The sequence below is a fragment of the Rhinopithecus bieti genome, unplaced genomic scaffold (genome assembly GCF_001698545.2).
Source record: "Rhinopithecus bieti isolate Rb0 unplaced genomic scaffold, ASM169854v2 scaffold_4673, whole genome shotgun sequence".
NCBI classification, from domain to species: Eukaryota; Metazoa; Chordata; class Mammalia; order Primates; family Cercopithecidae; genus Rhinopithecus; species Rhinopithecus bieti.
The window spans coordinates 461,214-478,713 of record NW_016804438.1 but is presented as its reverse complement, the minus strand read 5'-3'; the positions used below and the strand labels follow the sequence as shown (position 1 = coordinate 478,713).

Here is a 17,500-nt window from a genome sequence, read left to right as displayed (position 1 = left end):
AAGGAAGGCATAAATGACTAGCCTGGCCAACAAACACACAGATGTAAGTTTTACTACAATATTATTGTTTTACAAGAATAAATATATACATTAAATTCTCTTTCTGTTGAATTTTCTTATATGGTTTTGGGCTCAAAAGAGTCTAGTTCCCTTACTAATAGGAGCATGACCCAGCTGCCTCTTTCAACAGACCCTGCCCCCCACTCCCAAAGGCTAATGAATGGCCAGAAGGGTGTGGAGTCCAACCAGGGCTGGTGTCAAGATCCCTGCCCCCACTGCTCACCAGCCTGCTCCCACACCCACTCTCAGCAACCAAAGTGCACAGGAGCCACGGCAGCCTGAGCTTCTTCCCATGACCAGCCGTGGCAGGCAGGATGGCGAAATCGAACCGGCCTCGGTGTCCCTGCCACCCGCGCTGGCCTTCTGCTGGAGGCGGGCCCACGATGGAGTTCCATGTTACTCCTTCTGCGGGAGGTGGGCCCACGATGGCGTTCCACGTTACTCCTTAGGAGCACAGCTCCAATTTTATAATGTATTCAAGTCAAGAAGTTCAAGAAAAATAAAGCACATAAATTCACTCACAGATATAAACTGTTATCATCGTAACTATTAAGCTATTAGTGGCATGTTTGTTCTGTAAAATTTAGACCATCACTAGTCTCATCAATTAATCTTGAGGGCTCATCTTAAAACCCAAGGATCAGAAATCTTCTCCCAGAAAAACAAGCTAAATTACAAATGTCACACACCTATCCCTCAAAACAAAGAAAACACATGTATAAAACAACACTCTATTCACAATTCAACTCTTTCCTGACTAAATGGGTTTCCACCCTGGTATACATTTTATGCTTATAAAATAATTATTTTTAAATATTATTGTGAAATAAAAATGGGTTCAGTAAGCTACTTCTTTAGACAGACTAACAAGGTAGTTAAGCAAGTTACAGCAAAAATAGACAATCATTCAATCATTTATGTGGAATGACACCTAATTTAGGCCTCTGATAATTTTTCCAAATATGAAACCACTTTTTTAGCACTATATTAAAAACTCATATTTTGGCCTCATTATTCACTATTTTCAAAAGAGTATATATTCCTTTATAAAGTATTTCCTTTTACAATGTAATACAAGAAAAATAATATCCCTTTCTTAAGAAATAAAGTATTGGCCAGATGCGGTGGCTCACGCCTATAATCCCAGTACTTTGGGAGGCTGAGGCAGGCGGATCACGAGGTCAGGAGATTGAAACCATCCTGGCTAACACAGTGAAACCTCATCTCTACTAAAAATACAAAAAATTAGCCGGGCATGGTGGTGGGTGCCTGTAGTCCCAGCTATTCAGGAGGCTGAGGCAAGAGAATGGTGTGAACCCGGGTGGCAGAGCTTGCAGTGAGCTGAGATGGCGCCACTGCACTCCAGCCTGGGCGACAGAGCAAGACTCTGTCACAAGAAAGGGGAGGGGAGGGAAGGGGAAGAGGAGGAGAACAGAAGAGGGGGAGAAGTGGAGGAGAGGAGAGGAGAGGGGAGGGGAGGGGAGGGGAGGAGAGGAGAGGAGAAGAGAAGAGTTTTGCTTTAATAATTAGGTAATTCCCATTTTTTCCCCTTTACTTTGGTAGTCAGGAATGCAGTCTTAAATTTAATCATTATTCATCAGTAACTGCATTATCATGGTTTGTCTGCTTCTCTCTTTTTCAAACTTTTTTTAGAATTTGTAATCCGCTTGGAGCAGTCTTTGTTTATACAAACGTTTTACTGTAAGTCAGCTCAAATCCTTTCTGGAAGTACAAGGGTTATAAATTCTGTATAAAAACATCATAGGATATGAAACATTCTGTCACACCAGGACTCTTTCAGTTAAAGGTGGCCATTGGTATATTTAAAAATAACCATTTATTTATAATTTTCAGGGATACATGTTGAAAGAATACCTCATCCAAGCTATTTTTAAACGCTTTTATAAAGAAATTAATCCTTACATTTTGATCATTAAATTATAGAGTACCTGGGTCATACTTTATAGTAAAATACCACAGTATTTTAAAAAATTCATTAGGGAGGCTAAAATTGTATCAATTATATTATACTTTATATATTTTTATTGTTTTATTGAGAAATTAGGTTTGTAGGTAAATTCAAAGGTAAAGCTGGTAATAGTAAGTATGATATGTAAGAAGGGATATGACAGGACAGTCAATAAAAATGTTGGGGAAAAGTAAACTGCATTAATCTATTTGCAACGGTAAAGTCATAGTCATTTCCTCTATAACTTCCCCAGGTATCTTTCCACCAGTTACCACTGGGTCTTATGAATAGTTTAAACTTCAATAAATAAAACTCAGAAAGAGCTGCGCTAAGAAACCAGGACAACTTTCAGAGTGTTACCCCCTGCAAAATACCACCTGGCTCACAACAACATATTCATTTAATGTCATCTAATCAACTGCGATGGAAAAAGGCAGAATTGAAAAAGGTATATTTCTTATATTAATATAATTATTTAGGCATGTCCCCTTCTCTTACTCCCCCACGTATATATACACAAACCTATACAATATTTTAAATAAAGATTCAACATTAAGTATTTGACTTCAAAGTGTATTTAGTGACATTACCTGATTCACCATCTTTGGTCTTCTGCTAAAGACTTGTGTTATCCTTCATGGCTGGTTGTTCCTACTATGTTTATAGGGTGTTTGTATCCAAACTCTGAAAACTCTCTGAGCAATCTGAGGAGTTTACCTAAAGCAGATTCACTGCAAACCAAGTAGATCTGTACCCTATGCCTTTGCTTTTGCCTTCTTTTAGATGATCTTGCTACTCACTAGTAATACCATGAGCTGAAATGAGCGAGGGAGACTGAACCCCAATCACCGCAGCCCACTATGCTACCATCTGACTCTGAGGATAAAGCTGGGGTGCATATCAATCTAACACTAGTCACTAACACCACATTTCCAAATTATCAACATATTTTAATTGTCCAAACTATATACCTGTAATTATTCCTAATGAGTTACAAATAATTCACGAGTTAGAAATAACTCACTTGTTAGGAATAATTAAACTGTATTAAAACCTAGAGGATTTCACCCCTTCATCTTCACTCGTTCCTATAGTTTAGTCTTTGGTAGCTCAGCAAACCAACAATGGCAGCATAACACTGGGGAAATTCTTAAAAACACAATGTATGTTAATGTAGTTTTCTTTTCTTTGTGATCTTCTGTGCAGGGGTAAATAAAAACTGATAAAATATAAAAAACATAAAACTGAGGAACATGAAATAAAATGGATGCAGAAGAACCTCAGTGGCATTTACATCCACATTCTCTGCATCCAAAGAGGACTGCAGTATCGGGGTTCAGCAATGAAATCACAGGCTAGGAGTGCCGGGGATCAGATTTAGGCAAGAGTCAGCTGCCTGTTCCGGTTCCTCGCTCATAGGAAAGGAATGCTGAATCTCAGGGAAGGGTGGTGCACCGGCAGCCCTAACCGGCCCTGGAAAACAAATATCATTTCACAAAAGGAGGAGGGCAAAGAAAGGGTAAGAAACTGACATTCACTGGACACTAGTGTATGCGGCAGGCACTGCCCACGAGGTTTATGCACCTTAGATCTCATGTATGTGCAAAGGACTCATGGTGGAGTATCCAGGCCATAAAGTTCAATTAGATGTGAAATGTGCTTTGTCAAAAAACGACATGCATATTTAGATGTACTTTTATAAATCTGATACCCCCCAAACAGGCCAGAATTATATCAAATATGTTTGTATCCCTATAAAACATAGGAAATGCCAATTATGTCAGCAAAAAGATAGTAAAAATAATAAAATCCTCATGAAGCCACTCAAGACAGCCAGCATAAACGTTACTCTTCTACACCAGGTGTTCACAAAAGTGTTGGGAGACTGGGAAGGCAGTGTTCTCTTCCTCTGAAACCACCAGCGCTGATAAGACATGACTCAATGTCACCTGAATGTCTTGTATAAAAAGCTCTGACCACAGTTGTGTCATAGCCATTGCTGCTCTTAAACTTTCAAATAGTCAAGACTTCCACAAGATGGCAAAACACTTCTGTGAAATTATATGTGCTGAAAGTATGAATTCAGAAACTATATGTATGTGGTTCTCTGAAGATAAAATGAAAAAAGATGTTGAAGTATTTTCAGTAACCAGCATCCCAAAAGTAGATATTTTCTGTTGAGGATTTCTTTTCTTATTCCTGAATGTGTTGTGGGAAAGAACAAACATTAAACAGCTAGTGAAATAATTTGATTTTTTATTTTTCTTTACATCTAATATAAAATCTTAGACGTAAGACATAATGAATGATTATTAAACACAACTGAATTCTTCTGCATAATTGAGATGTGGAAAAGACAAGATACTGCGTCTTAATTGAGGATGTCAACATTTAGGCGTGTTAGCTAAAGAAAGGCATAAACGCAGCAACTGGGGCTGGGCACTGTGGCTCACATCTGCAATTCCAGCACTTGGGCAGGCAGCAGAGGCAGGAGGATCACGTGAGGCCAGGAGTTCAACACCAGCCTGGCAACAGAGTGAGACACCCCCAACCCCCGCTGCCCCCCATCTCTACAAGAAATTTCAAAATTAGCCAGGCATGGTGGCACATGTCTATAGTCCCAGTTACTGGACAGTCTGAGGTGGGAGGCTGAGCCAGGCGTTCAAGGCTATGATCATGCCCCTGTACTCCAGCGTAGGTGACAGAGCAAGACTCTGTCTCAAAAACATATTGAATAAAAATAAAGAAATAAATGCAGCAACTATGAAAAGCAAACACATTTGGGGAAATCTGACCACATTTGTATTTATTCAAGAATACCCCTAACTTTAATCAAAATTGGCAAAATAGTTTTTTTATTTCAAAGGAGAGACTGTTTTAGCTTTGAAAAAGCTTACAGGATGCCATGGTGGCACCACGCTCAGGAGCAGGTGCCTGGAGGAGCTGCTGTCATGACTGGAACAAGCTCTAGACTGACCACTATTCCACTGCCGTTCAGCTGTCCTGACATTTTGGAGCCTCTATTTTCATAAATGGACATTACAGCTCAAAAATAATCCAAATCAAATTAAATATATAAAAATACATGCATGTTAAGAAATCGTTAATATTTTCTTGTTTCATTAATTGCCCTAGGCAACTGCAATATGTTTCATCTTTAGCTTATACAAAAAGAATTTTTTAAACAAATTAAGCCAAAAGTTTTTCTCTTCATCCCTAAAGCAAAACCTTTGCTTTTTTCTTTGTCATTTCCTGGAGTAAAATGACAGGGCTTTATAAAATGAAGAAAAAAGAGGGGATGGGCTTGATATACATATTTTTTAATTAGCCCTTCAGAGTTCAGAGCAATCTTTCTAAAGTCCCATTTCCTCTGCTAGGATCCAAATGTATCAGAAACTCCTGGTCTTCAAAGTGGTAACCTATTTTTACAAAATAAAAGGGGATATCTTTCAAAATAGCCTGTTAAAGTCAGGTTCCCCCCACCACTGCCCCATACTCACACACCCTACACATCTGCAAAAAAGAAAAAAACAAGTAAAGGCATTCAATTTGTAGACTATGCCATACATACGTATACCCCCAAAAGGTTTCGGAGAAGGAGGAATTGATAATGAGGCAAATTAAACTAAGAAATATTCCTCCAAAATGAACTAAATTAAGAATGTAGCCTAAATCATTCAAAAGTATATCAAACAAAGTAATACAAAGTAACCTGTCTCTACCCAAGAAAAGGAACTTATTTGGATAGAAATTTACTAAGAGCAAAGAAAATAAGATTAGCCTGAGTCCCAACCGCACTACAGAGTTTCAATTTTTTTCTTGGGACTGTGCTCTTGCCCTAGTCCCAGTTACAGTTAGAGACACTCTGGGATGATGTGTTAAGTTGTTTATACACACTCTGCTACAACACCCTTCAAATCATCTCCAAAAATTTAAAGGAAATGCAAAGTTATAGCCAATGCCATCATTCTTTCAACACCAATTCTAATTTATGACAATGTTTTACTTCTCATATAAATAACTATATAAGAATTAAGGCTTTAGTAGCAAAGATGAGTGCGTTGCTTCCTTTTAGACGTTACAGGATTTGAGCAAAGTTATTCAGGACTTGCTTTACTCTCATAAAAATCTCTGGGCATTCCTTCCTCTTCCTACCACCGTTTCCCTGTGTTTGTCAGCAACGCCACCAACACATCCTGGTCATGCAGATTAAAAACCTCAAAAGCATCTATCCTCCCTCCCTCCCTCCCTCCCTTTACTCCAACAATTTTCTTCCTCTGCACTCCCACTGCCACCACAATTTCACAGCATCGCTGAGCTAACACTCTCAAGTGGTGTCCCTGCTCCAGTGTCAGGACAGCATTTTGAAAAATGAAGGTTTTGCGTATGTTAAAAGGGGTTACAATTCGCTTAGTAACCTGGAAGTTCTAGACTTTCAAAATACTATAGAAGAATGGAGTGGGGGCCACACCTGGCTAATTTTATTTTATTTTACTTTTATTTTAGTAGAGACAGGGTTTTACCATGTTGGCCAGGCTGGTCTCAAACTCCTGACCTCAAGTGATCCACCCGCCTTGGCCTCCTGAAGTGCTGGGATTGCAGGCATGAGCCACCACGCCTGGCCCATTATTCTTTTACTAGCAGTTTCTAGTGTCCATTAACTAATATTTTCACTTTTGTTGTTGTTGAGACAGGGTCTTGCTCTGTTGCCCAGGCTGGAGTACAGCAATGCGATCACTGCTCACTGCAGCCTCAATCTCCCAGGCTCAAGCCACCCTCCTACCTTGGCCTCACAAAGTAGTTCTGACCACAGGCATGCCCTACTACACCCAGGTAATTTTTGTATTTTTAGTGAAGACAGGGTTTCACCATGTTGGCCAGGCTGGTCTCAAGCTCCTAGGCTCAAGAGATCTGCCCACCCAGGGCCTCCCAAAGTGCTGGGCCACCATGCCCAGACAACATTTTCATTTATATAAAATAAGACTTTTAAAAATGGTGTCCAATGAATGAAGTGTCATATTATCATTCTGAAGCCAAACTTTTTCCAGGTACAGCATAATTACAAAAGACCAACTACACATTTTCCCCGGGTGTGGACTGACTCACCGCACAGCTCAACCACCCATGCCCATGGGGAAAAGGAAGACTCAGGGAGATCCCTACCTACGCGAGTCAGGAAATTCTAAAAACAGGAAAGAATACGCAGGCACAGGTGCCAGGAAGCTGCAACACACTCGGTGGTCCCCAGGCTCACTGTGGCCTGCTTTAGAGAGGACATCTGCCTGAGGAGCAGGTGTGGCTTTTGCTACTGCCTCAGTGCATACTATTTTGTGCTCTGACAGAACGAGGAGTGAGAAAACAAGTAAAAATGAGAACTGTAACACACCACTCTACCCAGATGAAAACCAGTGATCTCTAAACACAAACACACACACACAAACACACACACACACACACACACAGACACACACACAAAAGGTTGGGGGGGGCATGCAGGAGGCATTCTCCAGGAAAACGGCTTGGGTTGCATTAAAGACAAACAGTGATTTTCATGCCTCCGGGTTGCTACTACTTCCATTCATGTCAATCTCAGTTTAAAAAGCATAGTGTGTTTAGGAATGACTTTTTGAGGTGAATGGAGACCCTCAAGTACATACCCTTAGGGCCCTCCTTCTCCCACCAAGAAATGAAGAGCAACTGCCACGTGATCAACTTGATTCAGAAAACCGTCCGGTTGGCATTAGCCTTTGCATTACAAAGATTTCGGCATCCTGCAGCTTTTTCATTTATTTGGTTGGTTGGTTGGTTGTTCTACTTCCCCCTTTCCTTTCCTTTTCCCTAGACTTCCCTATATGCAACGACATCACGGCTCCCAAACTGATGGTACAGGAGAAGAAGGAGGGACCTCTGGAATCTCTAGGATGAACGAGAAGAGGGAGACCACAGAAGGTCTGTGGCTCTCCCATGGCCTGCACAGTGAGATTATATACTCAGTAAGGCAACCCCAAATAAGTAAGTTCAAGTGTCCCTGCTACAAAAGCAAATGGCACCGGAGAATGGAAGAGAGGCCACCAAGTGGCACACAGGAGCCGTTTCTGAAGATTTCAATGTACCTGCACTTCACTCACTCCGCTGACCTTGTCCCAAATGCAAAGCAAGAGTCCATTTTATCAGTGCTTTTCTCATACACTAACAAAGATGGCTTTTAATGTAAAATTTTGAGCTAGAAGGTGCTAGAGTTTTCTAAATCTAACTTACTCATTTTTCAAAGAAACAGAAGCTCTGAGAAATGACATGGATCTCTCAAGGCCAGAACCTTAGCTGAGAGTCTGCCCTGTTGGCATTCAGTGTGGCGATTAGCACAGTTCTCCCAGCCAAAACATACTATTTTATCAAAACAGTAAAGCCATTGTTTCTTCCATGCAAGTCATTATAAGCTGTTCATTTTCATTTTTGTGAGGAGGAAAAAAGGCAAGTAATATAAACTACTTTCAAATCTAAATTTTTACAATGACCTGATGGTAAATAAAACGGTAGTTAAATATCTATATCATTTCAGTCTAATAATCAGGTTAAATCAAGAGAACTCTAAAAATTAGCTATCAGTAAATAAATGCTAAAAATGATATATGTAATTTTAGAATATTCTCACATGCAATGAACATGTACCATATACACAGACGCATGCACGCAGACAGCAGCAAATACAAACCTGCACACTGAAAAACGTAAATGGTATCTCAATCATGAACCAAGTAGAAAGATGTGCACACCATGATCTAAAATTGGGTACAATTTCGGTCCTGTGGAAAGAGACAATCGTACCTACATGCTTTTTTTTTTTTTTTTTTAAGAATGCATTATGAAGAAAAGTAGCTGAGAAAGCTTAGTCACTTTTTTGTGGCTTACAGCTTTTTTCTCCTCTTTTATTCCAGGCTTAAACAAAGTTCAGTGGGGCATCAAAATGCCTGTTTTAAATTACAGTCTGTATTTTAAAATAGAATGCACGCACGGCATGTTCCTGAAGCTAGGGGGTGGGAGTGTTATTCACGGAAAATTGAAGGCTTGTTGAGTCAATAATCTTCTTTCACACAGTAACAATTTTCAGCTAAAATTTCTTGACCCAAACAAAGGAAAACAAGACCATTCAGTTATTTTACAACAATTTAGAGAAGGCAAAAGAAAAAGATGAGAAAAAAAGACAGACACCTCTAAAATCCTACATTGTGAGGGAAGAATAGGAAATTTTGGCTCAGGTAGAACCTTCTCTACATGTATTTATTTCCTCTCCTAAACTGACAGTTAACATTAAAAATGGTTACTTCCAGTCCCAAAGAAACATAAAAGCAAATAACCAGTCCACAAATGCTACTATGCGCTCCTGCTGGTTATATATCCCTTGTTATATAAAACAGATGTGTGCCTTCAGAGTTACCTGCGAAGTGAAAATCTGTAAATTAAAAGCTATTTTCCCACCTAACTTGGATAATATAAAGTAAAATGCATTCAATGCCTCACGCCGGCCATTGAGTAGGCCAGATCGCCAGGCGCCCAGGAGAAGCAATAGGAGGAGGAGGAGGAGGAGGAGGATGTGGCCTGAAGATGGCATCCTAGCCCCGCAACCATGGCAGGCACTGCCATGCCAAAACCAGAAACATGCAGGCCTAGGGTGATGAAGATGAAGACGGACCTCAGAACATTAGAGTCATGTGGGTTTTTTCTCCTTTTTTAGCCTAAAAAATAAAAACTTACACTTGCAGGAGCTAGAGTCCTGCCCTGGCCTCTGCACCATTGTGGAGCTCCTTGTATGCTCTGCTCTAGGTGGCTCTAGACTCCCTGAGACCCACTCTGGCTCCCCTTTCTGCTGGCCTGAGGCCCCATGGGGTCCAGGCTGCCTCTGTGGCCCAGGCATCCAGACCACAGAAGAGCTCTGTGGCCTCACAGAGGTCACTGGAAGAGCTGCAAGCTGGTCAAAGCCTGCCCATTCCTCATTTGTTATGGCAAAATTTGTATGCTGACTTTTCTATTAGCCAGGAATATCTGCATTTATCATCCCTTACTAATGAGCCTCATTTATCAACTATAGATCATCCTTATCCTTCTATTATCAAAACCAATATCCTGCAAATCAGTTATGTTTCAGCCTCTCTTAATCTCCAATTTTGTCTAGTGTCTATTTTTTTATAGTACTCCTTCATACTCCTTCATTAATTTTTTAGGAACTAATTGACACTCCTATAAAATGGGTTGAAATTCATTTCCTCCATATTTTAAATGGAAATTTTCAGAATACTATATGAAAAAGTTTGCAGGGGCATGCTTAGTTGAAATGTGTTTTAAAAAATTAAACAAATTCTTAAAATTAATGCATTACCACTAAGCAAATATCTCAGCTATGACAAATTTAGAATTTTATTTTAACAGAACTGAGTATGTCAACTTAGAAACACTTTGCACACAAACATCTGAATTATTTAAAAGCAAACTATAGTTCTTTCTCAATATTAATTTATTCAGACTTTCCATTATATTTAGCCTGTTTTTGTCCTGGAAGAATTCCAAACTGTTGAGGTTTTATTGAATTTTCATTTACAGAACAAATATTTAAATGGAAGATTGTTTTGAAAGAAGGAGAGAGACATACTCTCCTACTTCCTACCTTGTTCAAGTTCAAGCATTATCCTCTATTTTCAAAATGACTATCAATATCATGAAAATATCCTAGGGAACAAAATCACAGGATAGCACATACTAAAGAAATAATCCATTTTGGAAAATAAACATCTGTCAGAGTCATTATGATATTTTCTAAATTCAGGTTTTCCAGCAAGGTCCTGAAATGCTCTTCTTAATCTTAATCCAAAAATAACTGATATCCCCAGATAGAATAGACCAGTGATTAAAATTACGTTCAAGAACTTGATGAATTCTAAGAAGCTGAAGTACTGGGTGTTCCCTTTAAAACTTCCCCAAGACCTCAAAATGTGTCTGTACCTTTGGTTTTGAAGCTATGCAAATGATAATGTACACCTGTAGATGTTCTGGGGGACAGGGCACCATCCTTCAGAGAACCTCCTCTTCCTCCCTGGCACAGGAGGCTTCCATTTTATAAAGTATTTTCTCCGAAACTCTAAAACTCAACATACCCTAATAACATTTTGAGAATACTGAAAATAAACAGCTTAAGTCTTCAGCTGCACACAGGCATCATCCATGCCTGAACACTGAGATAAGACTGACGACAGATATGGGTTTTCCTTCATTAACTTATACTTTTTTTAATGTTCATAATGATTTGAGAAGGATCAATCAGTGGAAGACAGCTCCCCTCTTAACCTTTTAAGGACAACCATTTAAATCAACCTCAAATAAAAAGGTTTCAAAATACTTCATTCAATAGCCATACATCTAATTCTTACCTGGTAGATTTTAACTTTTGCTAAAACCTGCCAACTAACAGGTTGAGATGGTCTTTTCTTTTTATATTTCTAGCTGGGTTGGACTGAGAACTAGCAAAAAGCTGAACCCAGTTAAAAAGTTATTCCGGGTAGTTTCCAATCATTCACAAGAACTATATTATCCAATCTACATGCTTAGAACATCCATATTAACGTCATCAATAATCAAATACGCTTCCAAAATACGTGACCTTTTACCAGTAACCAACATAAGTGTCATTAATGATTAAGAAACAAAAACCAACACAAACAAGAGTATTCTTCTTTAATTAAAGGCAGAACACTGCATGCTCTGCTGCTAATAGCCAAGCCCAAAGAATATTCTTGGTAATAAAAGTTTTCCAACCATTCTCTTTCAGGCTTCCAATATCCTGTTTAACACCCTCTATTTCAAAGAACGACCAGCATTTACTACGTCCTTCCTTTCACAAAGAGCCAAAAAACATATGCTTTATCTAAAGCCCAATATTTCCGTCTAATTGCAAACTCAACAAAAGTGCCATAAGCACTATTCGACACATTTAGGGATTTTTAGTTAACTCAGAAAGATCAAACCCTTTTCATGTCAACTCTTTAGATATTTCCTATTTAAGGAAGAAAGGGTCACAAAGAGGTTTTTAATGACCTGATGAGCCTTCTAGAATAGCCCATATTTATAGACATATTTTACAAAGTCCTAACAAAGCAGTCCATTTTCAAACGCTCTTAGAATATGACGGCCAAACTGATTGCATTCTATATCTTAGGTAAACAGAATAATGAACCTCCTATCTGAAATACAAAGCTAGCGGCATGCCTCTCTGAAGAATAAAACAAATTAGTTATTTCTAAACTGAGGAATATTAACAACTCTTCAGATCCCTGGAGGGAAAAGCACTATAAGAAAGTGCTTATATAGTGTTTTATAAGAAAATAAAACTTCTTCCTTTTCCATGTTTACTTCCTTTTATACATGGTTATGAATATTTTATTAACTATCCATCTGTAATATAATTACTGAACTTATGATTACTATTTCTGTCAATTAATTTTTTATAAGTAAAAAATATGTATTACTAAGAACAGAATGCTTTCAGGGTATTTTTAGCTTAATTATCCAAAGTGTCCACTTCTTTTCTTAAAGCTATGGTAACCAAGGTAAATCCAAACATCACTTGGTAAAATAGAATCATTTGAAGAATAATACACGCCTGGTGATGCAGATGTCCACTCATTTAATCACTCAGCAGCACCAGCACAAAGAGAGCACAGGTGCCCCGGGGGCCATTCAATGCCACCTAACAGATCCCTTTAGCAATTAAAAGAAAATTCTGAAACTGAGGAAGTCAATTTATTTAAAAGTCATTTTATAGAAATTTTGAGGAAAATATTTACTGAATAGGACATAACAAATACCACAAAAAGCTTCCAGTCAAACAGGGGAGCCAAAACAATGTTCAGGATAACTATAATAAAAGGACAAATAATAAATGTCACAAGAGGTGAAAATTTAACTGAACACTCAACAAAAAGTGTATTAAATCCATATTTGAGGGCTATCTTGAAACATAAATTGAGGGATATCCAATGTTTATGAAACAAGAAATTAAGTAAGTGACAGCATCTTTTAGACCTTCCACTGTGTCTTCAGCTTAAATGCTGGGTTTATTTCATACCAATATTAGAGGTTGTGAAAGCTATATGTGCTCAAATTTTAAGTGATAATAGTCTAAGAAAGAGAGCTCTTCAATGTTAAGATTTATCAATAGCAGTAATACCAAGGATATATAAACTACCATACCTCAACAGGGAAATGCTATATGACTAAGAGGTATAGAAATAAGTGGACAATATTAAGGAGGATTTATTCAGAGCTTAGGTCTGAGTCCACTAAGCAAAAAGTAAGTATGACTGGTCATGGCCCCAAGACAACAAGAGAACAAGTTATTAATTTATCAATCATTTGCTTTCTGCAGATGATGTGAAGATCTATCTAAGTTAGCTGGAAAATAGAACTGCATTGCCTGCTAAAGGTCATGAAGAATTTAATGACATGCAAATATAGAAAAACAGGATCAAACAACAGTGAGGACAACTTGCTGAGGGATCAAATGATAGATGTAGCATAAAGATACTGGAAATGCCTTGATTTCTTATAATGGAAAGTTGCTACGTTGTAACAAACATGCTAAAAGAAAAATATACTTAGGATACAGGTAGAAAATGTCACATGCAGAAACATATAACAAACCTATCTCAATGTAAGCAAAAAGACTAAGAAATTACTACCTCAGAGGCATTCTTGTCATCATCATTATATAAAATGAATAGAATAATTACACATTAGAATCACTATGCTGCATTTCATAAATGGTACCAGATAACACAATATACTTAATTCCAAATTACAAAACTACAGGTTTCAAATATCATGGATTGACTTTAGGTGAAAAGATAAAATTTATATCCCTGACACCTAAGAAGGAAAACCATAGCACAAGAGTAAATCTACAAAGGATCCAACAGCAAATTCAGATGTGATAACAAATACAGCTTCATGGGCTCTCCAGAATCAACCCAGCCAAGTTAGAGGACTACAGTATCTTATAAAAGTAACACTGTAAAATACAGACTATTAGAGCCATAACAGAGTATCAACAAATCATTCCCTGAAACCACAATGACCTTAGCTGTGTGCAACTTAATTATAAGTATCCACATAAATAAAAAAATTTGTAAGCCCCATATAGAAAGTTTTTACAGATGCAAAGCCCCTGTGGAAAAAAAAAGAAAAAAAAAAAAAAAAAAAAAAAAAAGTGGTGTAATAAATTTCATTTAAATAAAGCCAAATTTCATCCAAACAGATTGGGGGTTTCAGGTATAGCAGGTTATCTTACAGTTTGTCCTTTATTCAGTGACTGAATCTTCCACATACTTAACAAAAAATCTGGAAACTCTGCTCTCTAAAAAGAGATTACTGAAATGTGCTTGAAGAACTACTAAGTCAACCAGCATCTTATGTATCTGTGAGTTACAAAAACAGAAAGAAAATACCAATTGGGGTATTTCATTAAGAAAACAAAAAAACTTACATTAGGACAACTTTAAATACTTTTGGGAAGTAGGCAAGATAAAGGTTAAAGAAGATAGCTGTTATACATACACAACAAGATAGAAATAGAACAATTCAGAAAACATTTAAACGGTTGATGACTATATTCATCTCCTAAATGCTTTCATCCACTTTTCCAGCAATCTACTTAAAAGCTCCTATCCCAGAGCAAACTCTTCAGTCAGTTATCTGAAACTACAATACTTCATGCCATCCCTAATAACACTGTAGAATTAGCTGAATGTCAACCATCCATTCCAACATAGATCCATGGCAAAAGGCATGTACTAGTAAGTGATGCTGAAGTTTTTGAGTAGATATGAAGAAAGCAGTTTGCCACAAAGTATTCTTACAGCTATGCAGAAAATCTGCATCCATTTATGACAAATTTACCAACCTGTGTCACAGTACAATATCATCAGCCAATGACAAATCTACAAGGTTGAGCTTCTACAAAACCACTAAAAAACTGGTGAAAAAACTGGAATTCACTGTTTATCTGGCTCCCATGCATCTATTTTAAATTTCATAGAGCCACAAAAGCTAATTTCCAAATACTTAGTAAATGTAGTATTTATCAACAGCATGCATGCCTCTATCTCTCTCCTTCTGCCCCTCTCTCTCTCACGCGGACACACTACATGCTTACTAGGCTGTGAACTACCTGCTGAGGAAAGTTTAGCAGCATAAAACGCAAAATCCAACCCTATTTCCCTCCTTCAAAACCAAATACCTAGACAATAAATACATCAACACAACTAAAGCAGGGGAAAAAAACGCCACAATAAGATTTCACCCTCTCTCACATAAAAGTAAAAGGTATAAAAATTAGAGTTTCAAAAATACATCCATCAGATTCAAAGACAGTAGACATACTGTGGTCATCACTTACCTTCTCTAAATCTGCATATACATCAAAATGTATATGGTATGGTATGCACGTCAAATGTCATGTATAACATTCACTACAAATGTTTGTTCTCATGTTTAGAAGTAATATAATAAATCTAAGTTAATGCAAACATAGTTGAAATTCCAATTAAAATCATGGCTATCCTGAATTCCCATCTTAAACAAACCTTCTCCATAGAAACTAGGCAATGACAATTATCCTTCAAATAAATGTAAAAATATTTATTTGTACAGACTTATTCTTTTTTTTTTTTTGAGATGGAGTCTCGCTCTGTCACCCAGACTGGAGTGCAGTGGTGCGATATCGGCTCACTGCAAGCTCCGCCTCCTGGGTTCAAGCGATTCTCCTGCCTCAGCCTCCTGCAGATTTTTTCTTTTAGTTAATAAAGAAGACTTCTTTTAAATTAGGTTCTCTATAAAAAAGACAAATTAAGTAGACATGAACTATTTATGGGCATCAACACGATACCCCATGTAATAGCCACTATTCCTATAAATAGAAACCTCAATCACAGTATACTGTTTACTGGTGGAAATACTTAATAAACAGTTTTGTCATTTTTTTGTTGTTGTTGTCTTTTTTGAGATGAAGTTTCACTCTTGTTGCCCAGGCTGGAGTGCAATAGCACGATCTCAGCTCACCACAACCTCTGCCTCCCAGGTTCAAGCGATTCTCCTGCCTCAGCCTCCCGAGTAGCTGGGATTACAGGCATGCACCACCACGCCTGGCCAATTTTGTATTTTTAGTAGAGATAGGGTTTCTCCATGTTGGTCAGGCTGGTCTCGAACTCCTGACCTCAGGTGATCCGCGAACCTCGGCCTCCCAAAGTGCTGGGATTACAGGCGTGAGCCACCGCGTTGGGCCTCAAATTTTAGACTACTTTCTTTCAGATGATTTCTCATTACATAAATAGAAAGTCCTAGAAGAAATTCAAATTACTATCAGATATTTTATCTCATCATTTGTATCCTTTGCAAAGTGCAAATTTCTTTTAAGTTTTAACTCCTATAAGGACACCTCTGTTTTGTATCACTACCAAAAAGCAACAGCCTAAAGCAAGCTCAACTGTACAACAGCAATAACTGCCTGCACACAAAATCGACCAGCCGCATAAAACCTTCCAACTGATGTCTACACTCTGCAACAGAGATACACACACATGAAATAGACTTATCCAGGACTACAGAGCTCCTAAAAGCTAAACCCTGAAAAATTAACCACAAAATATACCTGAAATCTAGAAACTTCTCAATCATGTCATAATATAAAGTAGAACAAACAAAAACAACAGCTCTTTCTAAAAATCTTTAACTCATTACATTTCCAAATCAGCACAATAATGTCTTACTGGTAAACTTGATGGTCTTTCTTGTTGTATTAAGTTCAAGTCTTCATGGTTAGGTTTTCCGGGGGCCAGAGGAGGTTGAGATCTAGTTCCATAGCCTTCCTGAGACATGTCCTAAAAAAACACAAACACAAAGCACTTCATAAATATCTCAATGAGTTGTAAGCTTCTTCAGTAACTAAAATTAAACAAAAGCTTGGCTGGGCACAGTGGCTCATGCCTGTAATCCCAGCACTTTGGGAGATCAAGGCAGGCAGATCGCTTGAGCCCAGGAGTACAAGACCAGCTTGGGCAACGTAGGGAGACTCCATCTCTACAAAAATAATAAAAAATTAGCTAAGTGTGGTGGTGCAGCTACTTGAGAGGCTGAGATGGGAGGATAACTTGAGCCTGGAGGTGGAGGCTGCAGTGAACTTTGACCACACTGCTGCACTCCAGCCTGGGTGACAGAAGGAGACTCTGTGTCAAATAAAACAGAACAAAACAAAACAAAAGCTTATCACAACCAACAACTAATGTTACATTTTAGCAGACATATAAATATGTTATGGCTATAATTTAATACATTATCAGAAGGAAAAATTTTAAAAAGCAGTGAATCATTAACAGCAGAAATATAAACGATATATACATATTATATATATATATATATAATTAACAACTA

General features: G+C 38.0%; 1 protein-coding gene across 2 annotated transcripts in view; it reads right to left on the bottom strand.

The window, feature by feature from the left end:
* Window positions 1-17,500, bottom strand: part of LOC108527170 (AT-rich interactive domain-containing protein 1B-like) — a 279,894-nt gene that overhangs the window by 154,749 nt on the left and 107,645 nt on the right. For both annotated transcript variants that reach the window (XM_017868328.1, XM_017868329.1), the window contains exon 3: window positions 16,840-16,950. In XM_017868328.1, coding sequence (XP_017723817.1) covers window positions 16,840-16,950 — 111 coding nt within the window. The remainder of the gene's footprint in view (window positions 1-16,839; window positions 16,951-17,500) is intronic.